Source organism: Dermacentor albipictus, chromosome 2 (genome assembly GCF_038994185.2).
Source record: "Dermacentor albipictus isolate Rhodes 1998 colony chromosome 2, USDA_Dalb.pri_finalv2, whole genome shotgun sequence".
NCBI lineage: Eukaryota > Metazoa > Arthropoda > Arachnida > Ixodida > Ixodidae > Dermacentor > Dermacentor albipictus.
The window spans coordinates 31,832,325-31,859,340 of record NC_091822.1 but is presented as its reverse complement, the minus strand read 5'-3'; the positions used below and the strand labels follow the sequence as shown (position 1 = coordinate 31,859,340).

Here is a 27,016-nt window from a genome sequence, read left to right as displayed (position 1 = left end):
GACCTATCAAATTATTGCCCAATTTCTATTCCGATTTTCTCAAAGTGTTTTGAAAAGATACTGTATACGCGAATGTCTACTTTCTGTGGAAAATTTATTATACTGACACGTGTACTTGTCTTCATCGGGCGACACGTTTCACCGCCTAACAAATGTTATCGCACAGCGCAGGACACGCTTGCATGTGTCGGAAGTTTCTGGAATGTTATCATCGATGGTTCCATCCACTGTCTGTGACCGAACCTTGTGTAATGTGATTGCATGTGTCCGCGAAGTGAATAATGTAGAACTTTGTGGAAGGCGCGCCGGTCCCAGCGATTAGTCTGGAAAATTCGACGATTGATGTATAAAAAGCCGACGCGCTTGACCCGTTGATCAGATTTTCGACGATCGCTGACCGGGTTCGCCGCTATCGTTTTGCTATAAATGTAGCCTGTTTTTGTGGGCACAGGTTCGCCCAATAAAAGTTAGTTTTGGCTTTCACAGTATTGCTACTGCGTTCTTCAACGTCACTACCACGTGACATCTGGTGGAGGTGCTTGTGCGTTCATGTACCGAACGCCCCCGCAAAGCCGCGATCCAAGCCCGAAGCCCGAGGACAAAACCAACATCGCCCAAGACCAGCGTGCTAGCCGCCGACTGCAAGGACTGCCCCCAGAGCACGAACCTGAGACGAACAGGAAGATTGCCACCAAGTCCACCCCAATGGCAGCCCCAGCGTCCCCCATCGTGCTGCAGCAGCCCAGGGAGCCTCGGACGTTCCGCGGTTCAACATTTGAGGACCCGGAAAGCTGGCTTGAGACGTATGAGAGAGTCGCTACATTTAACAACTGGAACAGCGACGACAAACTGCGACATGTCTTCTTCGCATTGGAAGACGCTGCCAGGACGTGGTTTGAGAACAGAGAAGCCACCTTAACGACCTGGGACCTATTCCGAAGCGGCTTCTTGCAGACATTCACAAGCGTCGTACGCCGAGAACGAGACCAAGCACTACTAGAAACCCGAGTGCAGCTGCATAATGAGACCACCACGATTTTTACAGAAGAAATCAGCCGCCTATTCCGCCACGCCGACCCGGAAATGTCCAAGGAAAAGAAAGTCCGGCTAATGATGCGTGGTGTAAAGGAGGAAATTTTCGCCGGTATGGTACGAAGCCCACCGAAGACTGTCGACGAGTTTCTTCGCGAGGCCACTAGCATCGAGAAGACACTGGAAATGCGGAACCGGCAATTCAACCGCTGCTCTAACTCGACAAACTACGCCGCAGTTCAGTCACTGGCCACCGACGACCTGCGCGAGACTATCCGAGTGGTCGTGCGGGAGGAGCTGCAGAAGCTGTTCCCGTCATCACAGCCTCAAGTGGCCTCGATTGCCGACGTCGTACGTGAGGAGCTCTAACAACAACTCGGAGTATCCCCTGAATCGCCGCAGGCTCAGCCGCAAGCAATCACATACGCCGCTGTAGCCCGCCGTCACGTTCCCCCTCCGCGCCCACGGCAGGGCCCAGTGATGAAACAGTTCCGTCGTACACCACCACACCCGCCGCCAGCATGCCAACCCGTCACCCCACGCAGCATTCCAAGAAAGACTGACGTTTGGCGCGCCCCCAACCACCGTCCGTATTGCTATCACTGCGAAGAAGCCGGGCCCATCTACCTCCGATGCCCATACCGGGAGATGAGACTCCGAGGGTTCGCCGTTAACGCGCCCCGACCTCAGATTGGCGAAAGACCTCGCGATATCGCCGACTACCTCGCCGCCACTCAGTGGAGCCCTCGACGACCGTCCCGTTCGCCGTCACCAGGCCGCTTCCTGTCGCCGCAGCGCCGACCATACACCGGCCCAGCCCGGGGCCGCTCTACGAGCCCATATCCGGAAAACTAAAACCAGCAACCGATGGAGGTGCGGTTGCTGTTCGTCGAACTGACGAAGATCCTCCGCCGTCAACGAAGACGACGAAGAGACCATCTCGACGACATAATAACGACACGCCGCCGCCCCGACAAAGTTAGGAAGCCAAGACTACACCGACGAAAGACGACTTCACGACGCGACGGTCCAGCTTCAGTTCAACATGACGCAGCCGTGATCCGACGCCAAGACTTAACTGCAACGCCAGACAAAGAACCACCTACCTCGACATGCTTCTCGACGGCCACGCAGTTACCGCCTTAGTGGACACAGGGGCTGATTACGCCGTCATGAGTGGACACATCGCCGCCCAGTTGAAGAAAGTTAAGACTACATGGGAATGCCCTCAAATTCGAACCGCTGGAGGACACCTCAAACGCCGACTGGAATGTGCCCGACAAGAATTACCATTCACGACCGGACTTACCCTGCCACCTTCGTTATCCTCCAACAGTGTTCACGAGACGTCATTCTCGGCATGGGCTTCCTGAATCAACACGGGGCAATCGTCGACCTGAAGTCGAAGTCAATAACGCTGTCAGAAGATCAAGCGATACCGCCGGATAGCCTTCCTAGTCAGCGCGCCCTGAGTGTGCTTGAAGATCAAGTGAGCATCCCGCCTCGCTCCAGCATTATTATTTCGGTCGGCCCCGAAGCATCTGCTGACGTAGAAGGCGTCATCGAAGGCGACCAACGTCTACTGCTCGATCGCGAAATTTGCGTCGCAAGAGGAATCGCTCGACTGCATGGAGGGAAAACTGAAGTGTTTCTCATAAACTTCAGCAGTTCAAGCACAACAAGGGCACGACGATCGCGTACATCGAGGATATTCAGGAAACCAGTAATCCGTTTGTCCTCTCGGATTCCGCCGCATCTACCCCGACGACCATGGTTCCCGAACCAGACTACGACATTAATCCAAGTCTCCCCATGATTAAGCAACAGCTCAGAAGTCTGCTCCGACGATACAAAGGCTGCTTTTCGACGTCATCGAGGATTCGACAAACACCAGTCGCAAAGCATCGCATAATAACCGAGGAGTGCACTCGACCACTTCGACCACTCCACCAGAGCCCTTACCGAGTTTCGCCGCGAGAACGTGAAGCTATAAGAGAACAAGTCGACGAAATGCTGCGCGATGACACCGCCCAGTCGTCGAAGAGGGGCATACCCTGTTGTCTTGGTGAATAAAAAGGACAGAATCTTACGTTTCTGCGTCGATTATCGTCGACTGAACAAGATCACAAAGAAGGATGTATACCCCCTACCACGGATAGACGACGCATTAGATCGGCTCTTCAACGCAAAATACTTCTCGTCGATGGATCTCAAGTCTGGATACTGGCAAATAGAACTCGACGAGAGAGATAGCGAAAAGACCGCCTTCATCACGCCAGACGGCCTCTACGAGTTCAAGGTCATGCCATTCGGACTGTGCTCGGCGCCTGCAATGTTCCAAAGTGTGATGGACACGCGTGATGGACACGGATGACGTCGTCGTCGTCGCCGGAAATTTCGACGATCACCTTAGGCGGCTTGCGACAGTACTAGAGGCCATCAAGTCATCAGGGCTCACTCTGAAGCCAGAAAAGTGCCGCTTCGCGTGACTGATTTTGACTTTTCACGCATCGCTGAGCCGCTGACACAGCTAACTAAATGTGACGTCGAGTTCAAGTGGGAAACGCCGCAGGCCGACGCATTTCAAGAACTCAAACGACGCATGCAGTCGCCGCCCGTACTTGCGCACTTCGACGAGCTCGCCGATACCAAAATCCACACTGACGCCAGTAACCTATAGACCTCGTCGCAGTCCTAGTCCAGAGAAAAGATGCACATGAACAAGTGATAGCTTACGCTAGCCGGTCGTTGTCGAAAGCTGAAGGCAATTATTCAACCACCGAAAAGGAATGCCTCGCCATCGTTTGGGCTACAGCGAAATTTCGCCCTTACCTATATGGCAGGCCATTCAAAGTCGTCAGCGACCATCACGCCTTGTGTTGGCCAGCGAATTTAAAGGATCCTTCAGGACGGCTGGCGCGGTGGAGCCTCAGACTACAAGATCTACGACATAACTGTAACCTACAAGTCCGGACGAAAGCACTCGGATGCCGATTGCCTATCACGCACTCCATTGACCCGCGCCAAGGAGGTTAATGAAAAACCTTTTAGCACCATTTTCGCAGCGCCCTCTGGGCAATGCAAGAGCCCCATAGCTGCAGTTCGTCGCTCTGGGTAAGCGAAACCTCACGCCATGCTGACTGCTTCGCGTGTCTTGAAGCTTGCTTAGTTATCTGAGTTCTAAAATTCGGTCTTTTGCACCTACAGTCCCGACGGCAGACCGACATAGCAGCAGGCACGGCTGGTGATTCACGATTCGAGACCCGGCCACAGCGACAATTAACAATTCGACCGATCCGAAGTGGTGAAGTGACTGCAGGTCTGATCAAATGAGCACAAATGGTCGGGCTGATTCGGTGACAATTCACTACCCCACAACGAGCAGCACAGTATTGCTTGCAGCACATCGATGTTCGAGCGCTGTTATTAAAAGCTACATCAAGCGAGCAGCGCACGAGCTCGCGCTGCAGTGCGATTCGCACGTACGTTTTACTGCGAGCTCATATGCATTACATCAGTTATTTATCAGTTGCTAAAAGGACAGATGGCCGCTACTACAGTGCAGGCATAACTGCTTGTCTAGCGGCATGCAGTCAACAAAAATTGCAGGAGGCCCGCCGTTTCGTGGCGTGCTGAAAGACCGCTGTCGTCGCAGCGCGTACCGTCGTGCGCTCGAGCTGTTCCGTACGCGTGATGTCTGCTTATCGCTGCTGTGAATTCATTTATAGCAAGCATTTCCTCGCGTTTGTGCGCCTGAATCTAGCAGCACGTAAACCTTACCTGAACATCAACTTCGTACGCAACTAGCTTCACTTGCGATTGACACCGCGCTAAAACTTCGCCGCTTATTTCTTGAACGGCGTACACGTATTCGGCGTTGCATAATTTATTGCCTTTACGCAGCGTGCCACCCCTGAAAAAGTCTTCGGCGCCCGATATTCGCTGCAAGCCGTGGTACAACAAAACCGAAAGTGGCGGGTCCATATTGTAAACGTGCTTTCCGAAGCAGACGACCGAGTTTGGTACTACCCACGACCTACTGGAAATCCAGACCTGCACAGATATCCTGTTTCTATTAGCGTCCTCGATCACCTTGCCCCGGGGTTGCCCCGAAACCAGAATGGTGCGCTTTGCACCGCCGTGGTGGCGCACTGCGGAGGGTCAAAATCGAAGACAAAACTGCACCCCTTGCAGAGTGCTTGCATGCAGCGCTACTTTGCCCCTGGCGCGCAAGACGTGCGCGAACACGCGCGCGCGCACATTTTGTTGTTTGCAGATGCTGAGCATCTGCGGCAAGCCTTCGAACCTTGTCAAACTGCCTGCTCCGACATACCTGGTTGCAAGCAAACACCAATGGATTTTATAATTATTCCTGACGACCCGTTCCTGACGACCCTTTCAACGAACCTGTCCACTTTCGGCCGCTCTTCATCACATTGTTTTTGCACGAGGTCGATCAGCATGCCGTCTTTGCTGTCAGACGAACTTGAAGAAAGCTCATCGATTGCGGCAATTAGCAGCGCTTCCTTTCTCATTGCCGACATCTCCACTGGCTAACTCCGTCAACTCCGTTGCAACCGCAGCTATCGGGCCAGAGCATCCGCGGTTCTGCAGACGGCAGTGCGCGCGCGCGTCCCGCAGTGCTTGCTGGGATTGCACCCAGGCGCACCGCCGATTTTCTGGGTGCGACACGGGGCAACGGAAAAACGCTCCAACAGGGTGCGCTTCCGGTGATCGAGGATGGCCGGTGCGCACCGGTGCGGGTGATCGAGGACGCTATATGGGAGCCACTTGCGCCCACTCTCGTTCAACCATTGGCCGTTGGTGTCGCTTTTATAACCTTTTTGTCTGCTATTCAATGGTTGACTGGTGCGGCGTTAGTACGGCGGCTGTTGTGTTGTGACGAACTGCTTCTCTAGTTGGTGATTTTTGCTAACACAGTGACAGTGATGTCACAAGGCTTTGATCGGCCACTTGGCTCCAAAAGTTGACTGCCCGAACCTAAAAAATGTCGGAGCGTGTAGTCCACTGCTCTCTAAAATAGCGCTAATTAAATAGCCACTCCTATTGCCTTTTTCAAGCAAATTATTATAAATCACATTGTGTATAGAGTTCGCAACGTACATAACAGTTTCGTTGTGTACATTGTAAAATTCGCTTCTGCGCTCTCATTTTAACTCTTAAAAGTGGTCCGTCAATGCGTCGTGAGTTCAAAAAAACTGGCTGTGGCTTAGCTAAGGTTAAGCCCAGGATGCGAAGCATACTAGCCTTTATTTTAACGCGACAGCGTTAAGGAGCTCGTGTCGCAGAAAAGCCGGTGTCGTCGGCGTCGGCTCAGGCGTGCGGCGCTTGCTCAGGCGCACATTTCGTTGTCGCGCCGAACGCTGCGTTGCTCGATGCTCACCGCGTCCGATGCGGGGCGCGTAGTCGCTGCGCCGTAGCAAAGCCACCTAGAAACAGTCTCTGTAGCACGCCGCTACCTTCGCTTCTCATTCCAACGAGCAGCTCTCTCTCCAGGAGGCATCTCACCTCGTGAGTGTCTAGCAGAGGCAAGCGCAGCTGCGTATATACCGCCGCGACGCCGCGAGCGACGGCGCGAGTTGGAGCCCCGTTTCTCCTCTGTCGTGACGTCATGGTGTCACGTGGTCAGCCTTGAAGGCGACGGCGCGAGTTGGAGCCCCGTTTCTCCTCTGTCGTGACGTCACGGTGTCACGTGGTCAGCCTTAAAGGCGACGCCGCGAGCGATGGCGCGAGTTGGAGCCCCGTTTCTCCTCTGTCGTGACGTCATGGTGTCACGTGGTATTGAAGGCGACACCTCAGCCCCTGAGGAGCTGGGTTGAGCTCTAGTAATATGCTTCGCATAAAATTAATTACGAACACAGCTTCACTGCGTACGCACCACCGTTATGCTGCCGCCGTACCACGCAGAAAAGCTATAGCTTTACAGTTTGGAAAGAGTTCCGTGACATTATTTAAGGCCTGCAGTGCAGCACGTTTTAAAGCACTGCGATCGCTTTTTCAAGCTTTCTAGGGTGCTAGACATCCAACGACATTAGAAACAAGATATGCTCACCTTTCCTTAAAACAGAATCGATCAAAACCTATTGCACATATCGGGCGGAGGACTTACTCGTGAATACTTTTACTATACTTTTACCAGATCATCTGCCTTTCACTACGGCACACAGCAGTAAATCCTAATATCATCTACGACATTAGGCTATCTGTAATCAACTCAATAAAGCTATATTACCCTATGAATCTTTTAAAACAATTTTTCCAGTCTCTTACGGAGGCTAGGAAAGGGAAATTTATGCCGTCGATCTAACATTGCAGCTGCCACCTGTGCTCGTTGTTTATATTTCTTGCACCGCTCCTCCTCTTCTAGTTTCACTATTCAAACGCAAAGCATTCGCAAATATCTGTTTTCTTTTGTATATTTGTGAATTTATTCATTTACCGCCAATGCAAGCTATTTGTGCCTGCCGAAATGGCAACACGTGCGCTGAACAGGTCGCAGAAGCAGACGACAGCGAACAGGCTATAGCTAGCGCCACTATGCTCGTACGTTCGGTCCCTAGTGGCAAAAGGGGCAAACTAGACCAGGGGTGCTGGAGCAGGGACATCTGTGCAGGTCTGGAGTTCAGTAGGTTGTGGTACTACCCAGTTTAGGACAGAGCATAGAAACGCTATGGGACAGAGGACGCTTTTTAGCTCCATTTTCGCAGCGCCCCCTGGCCAATGCAAGAGCTCCATAGTAACTTTATGCGGCATACAGAAATCTTAGCTGTAAAAAACGCAGTGTAAATGGGCTCCATGTGAACCGGGCTTGATACAATTTTTTTATGTGTATATGTTCCGTTATTGCTTTAAAAACTCGAATACAGCTGCGCAACTGCAATGCGTCAAATAGCAGCGTTGCACCAAGCAACAATGATCCTTAAAGGTGCCGTTCTTTTTTGCATCACTTGTTTTTGAAGGTTTTGTTTTGGTTGCCATGACCGTGGCGGGACGCTGTCGCTGACTTCATTGGCTTCGCTCGCAGCATCGCTCTCTGGGCCGCTGGAGGAAGCGCATAACAATGGCCTTTAAATGACCCAGCGCGGAACGTTGCAAGTCGGCAAAAATGCATGAGTTAGGCCTTTTCTGAGCGCACGGCGGCGGCAAGACAGCCAGACCGAACGTGCCACTACGACGCTTAACAACTCGCAACTGTATCTCGCTGCTCGAGGGAGGACGCAACCACTGACCATCAACGATGCCGAGCACTGATCTGCGCCACTCCCCGTGTCCATCTGAGGCGAGATTCACACACTCGTTTCCTTTGCCCAGTGCATTAGCCTGACCTTCCTTAAGTTTCAGTACAATTAATATTTGGTGCAGGTAGTCAGGCGCTATCTTCTTGTCAGCTTTGCCTGGTGAATGATGCTCGCGATGAGCGTGTAAGCAATCCTATGTTTGGCTTCGCCGGTACAGGGAGAAATCGGCTTCGCGACGCTGCCGGAGCAAGTGCACAGGAAATCCGTCAAGCGGGGATTTGATTTCACCCTGATGGTCGTAGGTACGTGCGTCGTTTCGCGCAGTGAGATTTTGGTGTACCTTTTTATTTATTTTTGATCTCACTCTTTCACCTTACTTGTGCCGTCTGGTCTTATTCGCCAGGCGAATCCGGCCTAGGAAAGTCAACGCTCATAAACAGCCTGTTTCTCACCGACTTGTACGAAGATCGCAAGATCCCCAACGCCGAAGGTATGACGTTTATTATGCATTTGCATCCTAAAACATACCCTTAACTGTTTATCACAATTGCGTCGCGGCGCCTCTCCCCCCCCCCCCCCCCGCCCCATTTATTCGCCCGTGAACATACTGCTTGTTTATTCAGTATTGCGAAGTTTTTTTTTTTTTAAGAAACCCTTTAATTATCTCGTTGTGGTGATTTCAGCCTGGGTGGTTTTTGTTCTGGTTATCGCAAGCACTCTCATAACTAGGAGTTTAAAATTAGCGCATTTATGTAATCATATTTCATAAGCCACATTTGGGGCACTTTTGTCAGGCAGCTATTACAAGTGCCCAAAGAAAAGGGGAAAACTTGTAAATACTGACATTTAGAAAATAAGCATCGTGGCCGGATCAAACAAGAAAACACACATACATAACTGGCTAGGAAAAGCAAGGAGCATCAGAAAACTGCAAGAACGACACCAATCCATGATAATAAAGCAGGACACTATATTAAACTAGCAATGGTTTAACAGAGTGTGAAAGCAAGTTATAATCAGCAATAAATGATGTGCATCAGCTCAAAAAAGACCATTGGACTAGATGTGACATTTGCTGGCCAAACATTTGCACCCTAACAAGTTCTTATTCAAATGACATTAACAGAAAGTCTTGCTTACTGCTACCATGTTATCACTCAAGTTTAACAAGATTGCATTTTTGATCCTGATTTGTCAGTAAAACACTTGATATCATTGCTTCCCTGGTTTGTCTGGATGTATCCAACACACAGTTGAACCAATCCACATCTCTGGGGCAACTCACCTCTCCAATGGTAAGATGCATATACTATGGTGTTTTCTTTTTTTTTTTTTTCGCAAGCTGAAGATGCTCTGTGTGTGTTTCTGAGTGATGCAGATCAGTAAATTCAATCTATTTATACATAGCAGACAATGTTGCAGAAGCCTTGCAAGGCATCTCCGTGTGTTCTGTAGTGCAGTTGGTTGTTTCTGATTTGCGACACCTTATATGAAATAAGTATACTGCATTATTTCAGCTACAATTTGTGGACATAAGTTCATGTCAGGTGTATTATTTGTGCCCTGTTGTGCTTCTGATATGCAGCTTTCTCTGTTTTGGCTGCAAGCGCTGCGCTGCGGCCGCTGAGTGTTGAGAGATGTCACTTTTCTCATTTGGTGGTAGTTTCAGATCTGTGATGCCTTTCATGTGATACATATGTCACAATTTGAAATATAAGCATATGAGCCCTAATGTTAAGTTGAATAACAGTATGCCTGCCTTTATCATTTTGTATTTGACATACTGTTTTCTGCTGGCGAATGCAAGCAGTGAGACAAGTCTCTATCCTTCAGAGTGTTGCCTGCTGTCTATGAAACAGAGCATATCTTATTTATTCGAATATGAGGCGAGGCTTTTTTCCCAGAATCCTTAACCTCGGTGTTACTCCACTCCTTATATGCAAGGAACAGTAAAGGCAGAGTGCAAGATATATGCAAATTTCACCTTATAGTGTGGCTTTACGGCAGCATGAGATGCAATGTTGTGAAAGCACACCTAAAGGCAAAATTCATTTATAACTTGCACTCCATTTGTTGAAGCTCCCTTCTCCCTTACTTCACAGTCACCATTTTGCATTTTGGTTGTGCTAGTGATTCAGTACTTCAGGCAACCCCTGCCAAGTTTAAATTTTGTCTGCCGGCGAATCTATATGTGTTTGTGCGCATACTCAAATTTTTTGTCTTGATTCCTTCAACTAGACACTTGCCTAATTATATTGACCACCTTATAATCAAACAGTTACAGTAGTTCAGAAGTTGTAGCAATAACGAAGCAGTGGTAAGTGCAAAATCACTTTGCTTTGACAATGTCAGGCTAAGAACATGGGCTAAGAACATTGTGGGAGTGTTGTCCCCATAACAGTCCTTTGCAAGCCTTTTGCTTGTTTGCCATATATGATTTCATTTTCTTGCTTTGCGAATTAACGCAATGTGGTGCCCTCGGCCTTCCATTTTCGTCTACAGAAAAGATTGACAGAACAGTCCAGATCGAGCGAAAAACTATGGAGATAGAGGAAAAGGGAGTCCGGCTACGGCTGACTGTGGTGGACACGCCAGGATTTGGCGACTCTGTAAACTGCGAGGAGAGGTACGTTGCTGCACTGGATGTTGGTGATTGACGCACACCCGACATAAGCTCATGTTTCAAAGGAGAAACATTTCAAATTAAGCATGCAGTTGCCAGGAATGAAAGGAGTAAAAAGTCAAGTGTTGTTCCAAAGGCCGACATGAATCCGTTGTTCCAGTGTCTCAGGGAAAAGCTATTGGCAATGCTGCTTTCAGTGATGCTGTGAACAAGGAACCTATGGGCACCAAAATGTCATGGTTTCTACTCATTTACAGTTAAACCTCGATATAATGAACTTCAATATAATGAATCTCAATATAATGGAGTATTTAACTTTTCATAACCTCTTCTCTGTAGAACAGCCTGTATGTAGAACCTCGATATAAAGGAGTGCTTTTGTATGTGGTTTCAATATAACGAAATTTCACTGCTACCGCAAAGGAATGTCGAGACAATAAATCAAAACTTCGGCAGACGCAGATGGTCAAATGATGTATAATTACAAGCGGCTGCTTGCAAACGCACCTCTCAAACCGGGCACCACGCGATAAGAGTGCAAGCTGAAGTGGGCCCACATCATTTTCTCTATATCGTCCATGTGCAATGAGATCCTATTGCGCCTTGAACACTGTATGCTTTAGGCGTGAATAAAAGTTTGCGAGGGTGAGACAAGAAAGATCGTGCCTTCACGAGTGCAGCCTTCCTGTGCGAGGAAAGGGAAAGAGGGGGAAGGGAGTGAGCTCGTGGTAATGCAATGAAAACGTGCACGAGGAGGCCGGGTGGAGTGGGTGGTAAGTTGGCGCGCATCTCGGCTGTGGCGCAGCAGCTGCACGTGGCTGTAAGCACGGCCGAGCACATACAGACCCGCGCACCCTGCTTTAGAGGTAATCTGCCATGTATGCAACGAGTGGGCGTGCCTGGGCAGCGTGGCACCATGTAAGCTGCCTTCCCGCATGTTTAGTATCTGAGGTTGCATAATCTTGAGTTTTGGTGACCCATTGGAGTGAGAGGCTCGCGACGCATTTGCTCCCCGCTGCCGGCACTTTTCCTGATAGTGTCGTCGCAGTGTGGGCGACGCTATCAGCCGTGGGGGCGGAGTGCCCGCGAAGTGTGGCTGGCTTCACTTAATTCATACCGCCGATGTGAAAATATCATCAACATACATGGCATGAAGCCGTATCATCTGTCGCTGACTCCCAAATTATTCAAGATGAATTGTTTTCTCATTCAAATTTGCTTTCTTCAATTGCCCAATAATTCAGAAAATTGTGTGGCCCCTTTCCGTGTAAAAAAAATTGACCGGTTACTGTACTTATTGACTAAGAGGTCGAATTTCAGTAGAACAAAGTTTCTATATAATGAAGCAAATTGCCAATTTTACCAAATTGGTTATATCGGGTTTTAACTGTATTTTATCTGAGGGTGCTCAGATTTCTGTAAAGCTATATGCAGTTGACTTTCGTTACAACGGACCCTGATAATCCAACAAAAAAGCTTGTGTTTTACCCAAAATCCAGAATATCCGAGACGACTCCCTTCCGAATCTTTCATTGCAATACCTAACAACTTTATTGCAAAGAGTGAATGATGAATGTCCAAACAAACAAAAAAAAAAGTAGCAGTTTTGCCCGAAAGCCGCAGCATCGATTGCACAACAGCAGCAACGAGCAAATTGACCTTCGGGCTGTCTCTCGCTTCAGTGCAAACTAAAAGTCGAAAGCACGGCACATACAAAGCTACTGGCACTGGGCGCACTTTGTCCACATTGCAGATTGCTTTGAACATGAGGCCCGTGCGGGCGCGCACTTTGTTGACATCGCAGGTCACTTTCAAGATACGGCACCCGTATGGTCGCACCATTAACAGCAGCCACCGGAGCAGAACTCCCTTCCTTCCCTTGCCTCACCTCCCCCCCCATGCCTCGCGCGCGAAAAATGGCGTACTTTTACCCAGCTTTCCTCCCTCCCTCAGGCACGCGATATTGAGGTGCGATTGCCGCCTGACCCTCGCAAGTCAGTTGCCAGCCCATATTGACACGGCGAAAGTCAATTTTATATGTCCGATTTTGATAAATATTGCTGTTAATTTCACCCCCTGTAGTCGATAGTCTGTTGTAGCGCAGTCCGTTAAAAGCAAACTTCGTTGCTTTAATAATATAACCAGACCAAATTAAGGTTGAAAAATCGTCCGTTATATCCAAAAGTCTGGTGTACGCGAGTTCATTGTAATGAGCGTAGACTGTGTTTCTTTCAGTATTTGTAAAAGTTAGCCTTTGAAGTTATGCACTAGTGATCTAGCAATAACAAATGAATACTGGCACCAAATTGCTCTACTACAATGACTGATAATGGTAGTGTGGCTTATTGTGACCAGACCTCGCTTTGATTTAAGATTAACACTGCACACTTGCATGCAACTGCTGACCATTCGAGCTTGCAAACCAGCCCAGTTTATAGGGTTAGTGCTTCAGTTCTTTAAATCGATTGCTAGCCAGATGTTTCATATGCCATACCGTCACTTTACGAGTTGTCAAGTAAGGCCAGTAATTTTCTTGTAGATTGTAATCATCACTTTTCCAGGTAAAACAAATAATTTGCAATTCACAGGCCTGCCCAGTGGCCGAGGCCCAGTCTGGCCTTGGCAACTCCCCTGTCTCGGTGCAGTCTTAGCTGACAGAGGTAATTACGCGATCCATCAAGCTGGCGGGAAAGCAAATCCGCTTCTTTTCCATCCTTCCTTGTAACTACGCTCCCCTCGCCCTACCTCTCAACACCCTCGTAACTCTCTCACTTTCGACAGTCTTCACGCATGCATGCCTCAGCACCAGCGCCACCAGCCCAGCGCCAGCTTAGCCTGCTCCCTAAGTTTCGTTTTCCGCCGTTATCGGCAAGCTAGCATGGGCCGGCGTGGGCAGTTTCGTGGTCCTCGTTCACTGTGTTTGTATGCCGCTATTTCATGACTCGCACTGCTCGTGCATCGTGCTATGGTGCACAAACACTTCAAGAACAAGTGCTTCTTTTAATTTGAACTTCTTTTATTTTGAAAAAATTTTGGGGCCCCTTCAAGTTCAAGTTATCGAGATTGGACTGTAGTTCTTTTCTGGTTGGAAAGTCTATAGCTGCTCATCTGTCATTGTCAGTTAATTGGTGCATCATTTAGTGCGTACCTGATCCACATTCCCTGCCAGCTACGTATTAACAAGATTTTACTGTAGTTTGGTTGCGTGTCTGTGTGACAGGGGTATAAGAGGCTTGCAGGCATTGGATTTACTTGGCTTATTTAAAACGGATAGTAAGTGTATATTGCTAGGGGAGGCTTTCATTCTGTAAGGTGCCCACAAGTCCTTGAAAACCATTGAAATTGAAAAGTATGCTTTCGAGGCCCTTGAACGTCCTGGTATTCTTTTCTTCCCTTGGAAACACCTGAATTTTTTTAGTAATACAGTCCAAGGTTGATTATGCAAGCCGCTTTCTGTGGCAGATTAGCGTGGGCCCAGTAGACTTTTCATTTCAGACACATTGGTACAGTTGAAACCACTTATATCAATACCTGTTTTAAAAATATATCGCATATAAGATTGAGCAGTTGAAACAGCGTGATCTTTGTGTGTGTGTTCTATGGTAAAATGAAACACTTACTACAATGTTTCCATGCCGCATGGCCGGTTATACACAGGCAGCATACAAAAACACTTTTCGTTTTCTTCCTAAGCTTCAGTGTTGAGCATGGAAGTTTTTGGCTGTCTTTGGCCAACATTGACTGGCAGGCAGCAGGCGTCATTTGTTGGTTTAGAGCAGGGACACGGGAGAAGGTAGAAGTGAGGCACATGACTAGGTAGCTTGCTTTGGAAAGCAAGGTCAGAGGAGACAGGTGTGCAAGATCTCCAGCTTCACTGGTGTCACACATGTGACGGAAAACATCACTTGTGATGCCTGTGGCTCATATATGGCAAGAGCTGTCTACAAATTTCAAACAATGCCATAGGTGGCTTGAGGTGAAGCTTACTTCCAGTTTTCTGCCTGTGGTTTGCCCCTATTGCTGAAAAAGTTTTGCGGATTATTTTTTCTTTTCATTGATAATGCTTATTCTCAATATATTTTACAAATTAAATTGAAAATTACATTTTTTTTTTCAGGCAGTAATATGTTTATTCCTGTCAACATGCTGCTGATTTATTGATTATTAACAATTATTTATTGCCAACATCACAGAGCCCTCCAGTCTTTGGAACACATCACATTTATGTGTGCCTCGAAATGCTGCTGTATGGCAGGCTGTATGGTCTTTAAAATTTTATTTATATTTTATGACAGTGTTTACAATTGACATTTGGTCAGAGAAGTTATATTGAAACAGCATAGTACAACGAGGATAGAAGACATAAACAACAATATTAGTACTGGCCTGTTGACGCTTTTGTGTTCCATTGTACTGCTCCAATATAACTTCAACATTAACTAACTCACCCAAATCAAGTTGTTAGTCGGACTTCCTTATGTGCAGAGGAATCAGTGCAAGCACCTGAAGCATGAAATTATGGTTACAACATGGTTCACTGCTAAACGGAATGTGCTAGTGTAAAGCATTAGCTAATTTCTCAGTGTGGCAAGTCTGGAACTACCATGCTTTGCTGCAGCCAACTTGTACTAGATGGTCTTGGCTGCTTTGTACACTGTTGTACTATGTTGGTGCCGCTTCAGCTGATACACATAGGTAGAATGGCAACAATCTGCAAGTTGCATGGTGGTGGTACATTCCTTTTAAGGAGAGATGCTAGTCGAAGACCTTTTTTTTTTAAGCAAGTGTCTTAGAGCAATAAAAGTTTGTGTGCTTGCAAGACTTTTTCTGCCCATTCCATTACACTAACTAGGTACTCTGTCGCTTGAATAGTCTTTGTTCGCTGTTGCCGAAAAGTAGAAAACGAAGGGATATTTGTGCACACCTTTGTTTTAATGTTCTATTCAACTTATTCAAGCAACATTCGATAATTGGCAATTGCAATATTTGTGTGATATCATTATGCAAATTTGAGCTAACTTCTGGGAAGCATAGAAGAAAAAAAAGGCATTACGACCTTGCAATTTTTTGAAATATTGATTGCTTTTACAGGAACATTCCAACTAGTTTTTGGCATTCCACCATTATTAAAGAGTAGATTAAGCTGTTTTCTTGTGCTTCCTACAGAAAAATTATTTCAGTGTGCACAAGAATCCCTTTGCTTACTAATTTCAGCAACACTGAACAAAAGCTATTGAAGCTGTGGAAAATATAATTAGTGTAATCGAGTTGGCAGAAAAAGTCTTACAACCACACAAAATTGCATTGCTATATAACATTTATTAAAAACAAGGGTCTTCGACGAGCATCTACGCTTAACAGTTCCCTGCATTGCGCATAGAGGAACGAAAGACTACAAACCACTCTGGCTTGACCTTTTAGGCAGTGCTGCTTCTTTAGGATGACCAGACACAGCTGCCTGTTATGGTGACCCGAACATATATTTTCTTATATGCAGTTGGAGGTCCATTGATCGGTACATTGATGAACAGTTCAACCAGTTCTTCAAGGATGAGAGTGGTCTCAATCGCAAGAACATTGTGGACAACAGGGTTCACTGCTGCTTGTACTTCATCCCACCATGGGGACATGGGTGCGTTGTTCCTTTTTCCTGCTGCTTTTTAATGCGAAAGCATTATATTTTCCATGAAGCAGAAAATCGGGTGTGATGAAGCGACGGTACCAAAAATGGCTGACGGCACAAAGAGTAAAAACAGTTCAAGAAATACTCGAATTGACGTCACATTTCTCAGGGAGGTTCCTGTAAACAAAGTAGAGAAATGCCTTTGAAAAGAAAATGTGGTAAATTTTGGCCTGGGTGGGAATCGAGCTCAGGCTTCCAGGGTGCTAAACAAGCACGCTTCCCAGACGCCACGGCAGCTCCGCGGTTCTGGTTGATCTAAGTTTGGCCTAGTGTGTGCGTCATTGCACACATCAGGTTGCAGTCATCTGGCTGAGTAAACGTGGCCCGGTGCATGCATCATTCGGCACGTGACTGCACATCCAGTGAAGAGGAGGTGACGTCATCAGTATCTTGTCCGACCTCGGTAGTAATGCAGAAGATAGTAAATGGTATAACAACAATAATTAGTGGTATGTATACGTAATTACCATATTTACTCAACTGTAAGGTGAGATTTTTTCATGATTTTTATTGCTTGAATTTGACCCTTGCGTTACATTCGAATAACGGCAAAATTGACCATTTTACAGTTTCGGTGCCGAGTCATGCAAAATTTCGCTAATGTGAGCCTATCACGGAAAGGGATCGCCGAAAAATACTCCCCAAGGAACGCTGTCTCCACATCAGACGATGATAAATGAAGAGACTTTGTTTCCTAATTGTGATTTCTTGAGTAAAGGTGCCATTTCTCCTTCCTTTCATCTCGTGTTACATTCGTGGTCTTTATTTTTTTTTGCTTGACTGGAAGGTCGACGCTCGCATTACAGTCGTGGTCACATTACATTCCAGTGAATTCGATAATGTTAATTAAAGTGTATTAAAGTCAATTAAAGTGAAGTGACTTAAAGTTAGAACAACATAGAGTAAGGTTACTCAAAGGGACACTAAAGGAAAGTATTAAGTCGAACTAGATTGACAGAGCTACAAGTCCATCATCGTCTTTTGCATGCCAATACAGTCGAACCCACTTATAACAGTATTCAAGTCCCACGAAAATTCCATTGTTATAATCGATAAGTTTTTTAACCGTGTTGCATGAAACAATCAAAATAGAGGGCCAGCAAAGCTGATATGAGAAAATTATAATGGCGGAGAGACCAGAGCCCCCCCCCCCCCCCCATCACCTTCATCCATCCGGCTACTAAGTGTGTTCGCTTGTTTAACTACTTCCTGGGCACTCCGATCGTGTGTAACAAGCCACGGCTGTCGGTGTTCAAAAATGGCACTGCTATAACAACTGCATAGAAAAGTCACACGTGGCAAGCCATATGCGAGCTCCGCCTAAACATTGCTTTAGTGACCCCATAAGGCACCTCTTTAAATGATGCGAGAAGGTTACCGCGGCAGCCTGTCAGCTTGAGAAATCCAGAAGAAATGCTGAGGCGAGATCGCCACAAGCATCTCGCCACGAACTTTTCACTGGCTTGCACGAGAAAACCTTATGTCTCTCAGCCTTGCATGCTTTATGCTAAGCTTGCTGGCATCTTCATCAGAGGCATCCAGGTGCTTCACATAATGCAGCAGAAGGTTCCTCGCGAGAATGAAGCCTCGGAGGGGCTGAATTATCTGCCAGGCCTCCTGCGAGGACAACGTTGAGGCAGCCTGCCCTACTACGCCATTGCTGCAATCATTGCCCTCACTATCCGATGCAAGCACATTCATGATGATTGCCTCGTCAGTTAGAAGCACTTACCATATTTATTCGAATCTAGGCCAATAGTTCTTTTTCAAATAATCATATACCAAACTCTAGGGTCGACTTAGATTCGAGGATTTTTAAAAACGCGCCGTTTTGTAATTGAAAATTATAAATCTGGGGCATAGCTAGCGCCATCTAGAAAAGTCAATATCGCAGCCGCTACTAGCCGTGTCAGTAGTCAACCGAAGTACGCGAGTGACGTCGCCATTTTGACCTGTTGTATCGGGATGATGGCTATGTACCGGCGTGCAGCATAGCGTTATCTTAATGGCACCAAACAGGCACTACCACAAACAAAAACTTATGCTAGCCGCAGAGGCACTGTCAAACATTCAAGCCGAGTGGGACATCAGCATCGATGAGAAAAACGTCCATCGTATGAGGGGGCAACGGGAGACGCCTCTTGCATGTGCCTCAATGAGGAGATGATAGCGATAAGGAAGATAAGCACGAGATAACAGAGAGGAGCTGATCACTGAGATCTCGCCACGTTTCGACGCGTACGAGGCTAGCAGCGATGTTGATATAGAGTGAGCTTGGCATGTTCATATTAAATAAATACTGTTTTCATTTTGTGAACGCTGTCCTCACCTTTTTCTTTGGCCTACATTTGAGGCAAGTTTTTAAAATTTTGGGGGGCTTCGGCTTTCTCGGGGGTCGGCTTAGAATCAGGGCCGGCCTAGATATGAGTAAATATGGTAGTTTCCAAATCTGTAGCCGGGCACTTTCTTTTCACTGGCAATATCTGATGCAAGCACATTTGGAACAATTGCCTCATTGGTTAGAAGCACTTAGTTTCTGAATCTAATAGCCGTGCACTTTCTTTTCACCGGCAACGTCGTGCATTGCTGATGATCAGTGGACGGATCAGCCATCTTCCATTTCGGCAGCGAGTCAAACGAGGCTGAACCACGTGGCCAGGAACATTACGACGCAAACAACAAAGACAAACGCAAGTGATTAAGCTGTTTGTAAAACTGCATTGAATGATGAGCCAGTGAGCAATCTGGGAGCAACGCAGTTGGCACGGTCCATTTGTGTTTCAGAGGGTGGCGCAGCATAGAGCTATGAGAGCAGCCCATTTGTGTTCAGAGAGGTGGAAAGGCAACGGGAGAGAGGCGTGCAGAGAAAACTGAAAAATGAGGGTGTGGGAGCTTTTGGGGCAGCAGTCCATCGTGCAGCGGCACAAATTTCTCGTTTTCTTTTTTTTTTTTCCCAAGAGTTTCACATTTCATTGCCTTTGAGCACAGACTCCCAGCAGCCAGATTTCATCGTTTTAACCGATTATGCAGCATCGGAACATTGTAGTAAGTGTGTTTTTTCACCATGGAAAACATACAAAAGTTGTAGATGCATCAGCTTCTTATTGTTGTAACCAATATATTGGTAAAACTGGCATCATTATAAGCGGGTTCAACTGTATATCAATTTTTTGCCTAAGAGATTGCCATCGAAAGTCCCGCTGCTGCTTCTCAATTTGTACTGCACGCACCGTAGCGGAGGACTTGACGTCACCTCCATGTGACCACCCTCTTCGCCGTTATGTCTTTTGTAGACTCTTCGGTTAGCTTTGTATATGAAGTATACTGCTTGGCAGGTGTAGGTGTTCAGCTTGCATGAGTCACTCTGTGGCTCTGCTTGGGTTGAGGTTGCCAGATACGGTACCTCTGCTGCGGGAGCCAGCAGGGTGGTCCATTGCCACACGTTCCCGCCTCGGCCATTGTAGCCCGAGAAAAACGATGCCACTCGCAGTGGTGAGTCGCGGCCACTCTCTAGAGCTGCTGATGTCACACATAAGAGGTACCACAGTCGACAACAGATGGCACCACTCCGATTTTATATTTTCGTCATTTTCTCGCCTCCAAAAGCTCTGTTTTCATTAAAATTCGTTATTACAGAAGCATAATCTTTCAATCTAGCTTGACCTAACATTTGCCTTTAGTGTCTCTTTAAGGTGTAGTAAAGTTAATTAAGGAGAGGTAAAGTGAGTGAAGGTGAATTGAAGTGTATTAAGGTGTATTTCACATTCAAACCACGTAAGGATACTTAAGTGACTGTCACTTTTATTGCTTTTGTGGCCACTAGATTTCAGGACACATATTAATATGTTTCTCACTATTCACAAACTGCACATAGTTGACAAAAAGGGCACAGTGCAAAAAATAAGAGCAAACGAGAACGTCAACCTCCTTCACTGATTGTCTCCTTGAACGACATTCTCTGCCATGCAACTTTTGAAGACTTGGCCACAGATAGTATTAAGCTTAGATTCTTAAAACATTCGCGCTGGTAAAACTGTGTCAATCCTTGTGACATCACGCTCTGCAGTTGCTTGGGGAAACCATCATAGTGGAAGCAAAATGGAAACAAGGAACAGAAGACAAGACAGCAGCATGTATCACCCGTGCTGTCCGGTCATCAGCTTTTTTTATTGGCCTTGTTTGCATCACAGTGACTTCCTCAAGTACCTGCCAGCTCGCCTAACAAGATTCTTTAGTACAAACAGCGTGTCTTACATGTGTAGCCTTTTCACTTTGTTCAGGTTGAGGCAGCTGGACATTGAGTTCATGAAGCGGCTTCACCAGAAGGTCAACATTGTGCCCGTCATTGCCAAGGCTGACACATTGACCCCCATCGAAGTTCGACAGATGAAGGACCGAGTGAGTTGGCATGCCTCTGCTTTTGTTTTCATGTTCCTGTGTAGTGCGCGATGCGGTAGAACAGAATTCATTGTGGAACTACTGTCAGAGGTAGCCTGTGTAGCAGTTGTATTGGAAAGTTGTAACATGTGCATAGCTTTCTTCACCATAAAACCCAATATATCATCACATACCTTTGTTGCAGCAACCACCGGTGAATTTTTTTTGCAATAAGCAAACAGAACTCCGTGATATCGCTTTCAGGCACTACTTGTACAGCTACTGTCAGACTTCAACAGAATAAGAAAGCCACATCTATTGCGGCTTAACTAAACAGATGCTGTTAGGAACGGGCATAAAATACTTTGGAAGGAATTCGTATTAAGCTAGTACATTCAAGGTGTTTCAATCGGAAATCTCCAGCACCCTCCACAGGAGATCCAAAATGGTGCTCAAGGTGTGTTTGGGGCAACTGGGCCGTGCCGGTGACTGTACTGGGATAGCGCCTCAAAATCAAGAGCTGTATTGAAGGCAATGCTGTTCAAAATGCGTGCATATTCAGAAACAGCAGAATGACAGAAAGCGTAATGAGCTAATGGAGATTTACAGCTTGAAAGTTTAGCATAGGAAAGATGAACTCCACAGGAACAATTGTTTTTCTTTTTGTTCCTCTTGTGCCTGTTTTCTACCCTTAACTTTTCAAACCATAACTCTTTAGACATCAGTTAATTGGCCTGTGCTGCAGAACTGAATAAAATGCATGTATTGTTCCAGAGACTAAGAATTGCAAGATAGTCTGCGTTTGCTGTCAGCACCACTATACAGCCATGCAGGGGGCAATCTTTTGTCGCTTTCGACAGTGATTATTCATATCGGCCACATTTCCGAAGTGACTGGGACTATGTTGCACATGACTACATGACTAGCGACTACGTTGCACATGAGAGTGTAGATTTTTTTCCAATAGCTGAAGTATTTTTTCGAGTTCTGGTGCAGAGTCTGCATTTGTAAATGCAGCAGACGTGATTGTGCATTAAGCAAGCAGTGCTCCATAATACACTTTCAGGCCCTAAAGTGCAGTCACTGTCAGACATTAAAAAGAACATGAAAGCACATCTTTCATGGCTTAACTAAATGTGGGCCATTAGGAACAAACTTTAAGTTCTCTGTGAGATGGAAAATTTGTGAATTGTTAGAATGTTGCATGTTTGTAATTTTGAGAGCGAGTGATTGTGGAGAGGAAGATGCGCTATTTTCTGTAGCACCTTGGATACAAGAAATGTGTCATTACAGATTTCAGCAGAAAAGGTTACTTGGTGCCTAAAGGGGATGTAGTTAACGGGTTGTTACAAGATTTTCGGAGGGCTATAGGAAGGAGCACATGGCTTCATCATCCACTGAAAGAACCAGTCTTGGCCATGTAGATGTTGCAGAAACCACTATGGTAGCTTAGTGGCTATGATGTTTATCTGCTAAACATGAGATTCAAGTTTGGTTCCCAGCTGCCACGGCAACACTGTGATAGGAGCAAAATGCAGAAACACTTGTACACTTATATATAGGTGCACATGAAGAAAAACCCAAAGAGTCTGATTTACCACTTTCCTGTCTGCAAGAAAATAGGCAGTTATTGGTTTATCTAGAAAACAATTCTTTTACTGCTACAGAAAATTTTTGATATTAGAATGTATGGTACCAATTTGTAGAAGGAATGTTCTTTCTAATAACATTTTCTCTTTCAAGCAAACATCAATAACAATTTTTTGGAAAAGATTATTTAATAAAGAAACTTGTACGAGAAAACTCTTAAGAACCTCGATGCTGCTTTACACCAAGAGAACGTAAGAAAATTTTGAAATATTCATTTTAAACAATAAGGTTATACGCAACATTTGTGCAAATATAAGGTTTCTATCTGCAGAAGTTCTTTATATATAAAGGAGAATGTTAGCCCCAGTGGCTGTTGTGCTCGTGCGGTGACGCTAACTAACCGTCGCGCAACACTGCGGAGTGCGATAATTACGCAGTGTTGAGGTCCACACTCCTGGCTGCCTTCTTGCGCAAAACTACACTCTTTGCGCCGCCACCGACAAGTGGTCCTGTTCAAACAACATTGACACCTTGCAGATAATAACTATGACTTTTAGAACACACCGGATATTTTTAGATCTGAGCACGGCAGCAACAAAATCGTTCGGAGTCGAAAAAAACCTGCCGGCAGATACCTGTTGATGTTCTGGGGCTATTTGACACACTTTCACATTCCGAGCTGAAGTCCGAGGAATCAAAATCATCTTCCGAGTCTGTGCTGCTACCACCATAAAAAATTATGATGTAGACTCATCGTAGTGCTTCAAAATTTGCCCATTCCGAAGGGCATCCGCACGCGACGTTGACAGCATGTTGGAAGCTATGAGCCCTTGTCACGCCTGGCTATAAGGCACTCTAAAAATCCCCCCCACATTAAAAAATAAAATAAAATAAAACACGAAAGTGAGACTAGAAAAATAGTTCCCCTTTTATACGCTGGATGATGCTAGCTGTCCGAAAGCAACCCCGAGTGTGGCTAAATTTGTAGCTGAAATAATCAATAACGGGCTATCGATGGGTGTAGGCGCGGACAGGAAAGTGTTCATCAGGAGCCTTCCACTTAGCTATCTGTCATAGGTTTGAGATCAATCAACAGCTGTTGCAGGCAGTATCGCTATGCTCTGACTGTGATAAATATTGAGATGCTGAGCTGATTGTGACAGCATAGGGTGAAGTCAATCACCTCGGGATTTTTACGGTGCCTGAATAACCTGCACTGTACGCAGATCTTACGGGAACTTGAGGAGCATCAAGTGACTGTCTACCAGTTGCCAGAGTGTGACAGCGACGAGGACGACGATATCAAGCTACAAGACAGAGAACTGAAGGTCTGTGCCTATGACGATACGTTACACAGTGCCCTCGCAAACATGTACAGTGAATGCCACTGGTAACAGTATTCATAGCAAGAAAATTCTTTATAACCAATACTCATTACATCTGTGCTGACGTGAGCTAGAAAAATGTATTTATTTTGATTTTAAATGACTAAATGAAGTTCTACATTCAGCATCATGCAATGAAAATAGTCTCAAATCAGAACGTCATTCCATGGCTGGTGGCCCCTGATGGTCACTGTGTGTAGCATCCTAGCTTTTCATGTAAGCCAACAGCACTCTTTAGAACTGCATAACATTGCATGCAGAATTTCAGAGCATGCTCATGCGATCATCAAGCTTGTGCGGGCTAAGAGGGATGACTGATGTATGTACCCACATTCACAAAACATATGTTGGATCACCAAGCTTGAATGCAATTGCTGCCGATGCAATCATGGATGGCGACTACGCAGTTTAGAAATAACGCGGCCAATGCCTGCATTGAGTCAAAACGAAACTACGGCTTGCCGCAACATCTGTGGGCATAACTATGGTGGCTATCAACGCGATCATGCATTGTGGCTATGGTGTTATGAAGGAATGCGGCCAATGCGGTACCCGTGACAGGGGTAAATGCTAGAATGAATAAAGGCTTTAAAGGAACAATTTCCTCTGGCGACTTTGGTGATGCCAACTGCACCGCTTTGTTTTGGTTCGGCGCTAGCGTTGTTCTTGCTCGTTTGCAGCACTCTGCATTTGCCAAGCTCTGAGAGCTGTTCGAATTAACCGGTGTGCGGCCTATTACATCCGGCCTATTGCATATACCTGCCAGGACCAGAGGACGAGTCTGTTATCCGATTTTCTGAGTTAACGAAGGTCAAATTAATGAGGTTTTGCTGTATTACCACAGCTATTGCTTAGTTTTCCATTTGAGATTTGACGGTGAGCTGCCCAATTTTAATGCAAAGCTTTCTTTTTTGCCAACTACCCTGGGTTTTGTGTCATTCTGTGCTATATTGCAGATTAGGGCTTTGTAGAAGTGAAAAATATACAAACATGAGAACAGCAGTGAAAAAGAAAACATTTCCAGGTGTTTGGGCGATGCTTGGGTGAGAAACAAGGGACAGTGGTGCTGCGTGTTGGGGAGGGAAACGTGATGAACTGTGTTACATTGTTATAGGATTTGCAGTTTGATATGCATGTCAATGGACGACAGTATTTAAAGCAAAGCTTCTTTTGCCCACTGCGCATCTCTTATTGGGATGTGCAGTCCAGTCTGTGTTTTTAACCAGGGTACACCTAAAGCACAGGTTCTCATAGTGAGTTCCGTGGAACTCGGGTGTTCCACAGGCCCCTCTTCGGGCTTCCGTGAGCTACTGATAAATTTTCCCTGGTACCGCGCTCGCCAGGTAGCTAAGATGGCGAACACAAAGTGCACTCGGTGCAAGGAAGTTCCATTACCCATGCCTGAGTGTCAAAAAGCACATCACAGTGAAATGCACTAACTGCGCCATAAATTCACCAGCAGCTTGTAGCCGCCCAGCTCCCAAAAACGGGCAACATGCCTAAGCTCTTGGACTTAAATCTTAGAGGCCGTAACTTACCACCAGGGGCATTTCTCCTGGAGATAAGTGCTGCTAGCGTACGCGCTACGCTGACTTTGCACTGACGTATATATCGAAGGATTAAAAAAAGAAATGCACGAAGCAGCACAACCCAGTCGATTCTAGTACAGTAGCTTGGCGAGTATATAAAGCACCGTCAATGCATGACACAAAAGAGCAAGAACGTCACCAGCGTCCGTCCAGCCGAAACGAAGTGGTGATTGTCACCATCGTCATCAGCGGAAATTGTACAAGATACGTGGCTAACGTCAACACCGGGACGCTTCATGCCTCATTGTGCTCTTAAAGCCTTTATTCTTGCAGTTATCACCACACATAACACCGTGTTGGCAGCTGGCCGCGTGCCTTCATAAAAGCTTCATAAGTTGATAGCCACGACCGTTTCGTCTGTAACTGCTGCGGCGAACAGTAGTTTCATTTTGACTCGGCGCGCATGTGGGCCGCATGCCTTAAGAACTGCATAGTCGCCATGCATGATCGATTATGACGTGACGCAGCTTTCGCATCACGAAAAGTGGCCGAAAAATGTCTTTTTCTGAACTGACATCTTCAGTTTCTATAACTCTTTCTCTATCCGATTCCGTAATATCTTCCCTGAAAACTGTGTAGAAGTGCTCTAAAAAAGTTTTTCTAGCAGCCAAGGCAACAAGGAGTTTCGGGGAAACCGCAAAATCACGAAATCGCCATCATGGTCTCGTCAGAAAGAGCATTTCTCCAACTTCAAATTTGCCGCTTTCTCGGCTTCCTCCAAGCAAAAGCGAATGCAGAAAAAAGCAGAAGTTTAGAGGTCTCGCGATACTTCCTGATGGTAGTGGCACCCGCCACGTGACAGCAGCGCACTGCCCTGTTGGTCTCCGCAGTGGCACACGAAGTGCCGTCACATTGTCTGCTCTTCCCACAGCTTAGTTCCCCATTGCCCTTATTACGAGGTGCCCCATTGTTTCATTAGTGGCTCCGAAGGCGTATAAGGCATAGGTTCATGTAGGATCTTGGCTGTGATAATGAATCGGCCTCAGTACAAGAAGAAATACAAAACTGTGCATTGATTTCGCAGCCGTAAGCGCAAGTCTCGACACCCAAAAATAAAGCGTCGCCAGCAGCTTCCGGTGCTGACTCTGCCGACATTCACTGCATTGTGGACGCGCAGCAGTTCCCTGAGGGCCATGCATGGATGCATCGGACCCGTGACTACGCAGCTCGTGCGCTGACGTCTCAGACCCGCAGCGCAGCACCTTGCACATGGTTGTACAAGCACATGGTTGCACATGGTTGCACATGGTTGTACACTTGCACAAGAATTGTTGGTACAATTCAGGCTCACTTGGAGCCGCACTACATGTCGCTAGAAGCTTCTCATGGGCTTGCCGAGACAGTGCAAGCATCACTCAGTTCTGTTTCGACGACCGAGAGAAAAATGAAGCTCACAGATGAAAGTGACAGATGCACCGATGTGGAGCTAGCGGATGACTTTTTCGGTTGTACAGGTCACAGCATTGAATGCTTCGTAC

The 27,016-nt window shown here is 46.5% G+C and overlaps 1 protein-coding gene across 3 annotated transcripts in view; it reads left to right on the top strand.

Annotated features, from left to right (window-relative positions):
- The first annotated feature begins 7,825 nt into the window (after nt 1–7,825).
- Nucleotides 7,826–27,016, top strand: part of Septin4 (septin 4) — a 41,816-nt gene continuing 22,625 nt past the window's right edge. The window contains exons 1-9 of one of the 3 annotated variants that reach the window (XM_065450035.2): nt 7,826–7,978; nt 8,078–8,332; nt 8,509–8,593; nt 8,695–8,781; nt 9,545–9,586; nt 10,794–10,917; nt 16,412–16,546; nt 20,878–20,995; nt 23,791–23,892. In XM_065450035.2, the coding sequence (XP_065306107.1) occupies nt 8,291–8,332; nt 8,509–8,593; nt 8,695–8,781; nt 9,545–9,586; nt 10,794–10,917; nt 16,412–16,546; nt 20,878–20,995; nt 23,791–23,892 (735 nt within the window). In that variant the 5' untranslated portion in view covers nt 7,826–7,978; nt 8,078–8,290. The other 2 variants (XM_065450034.1, XM_065450036.1) reach the window with 2 other exon arrangements.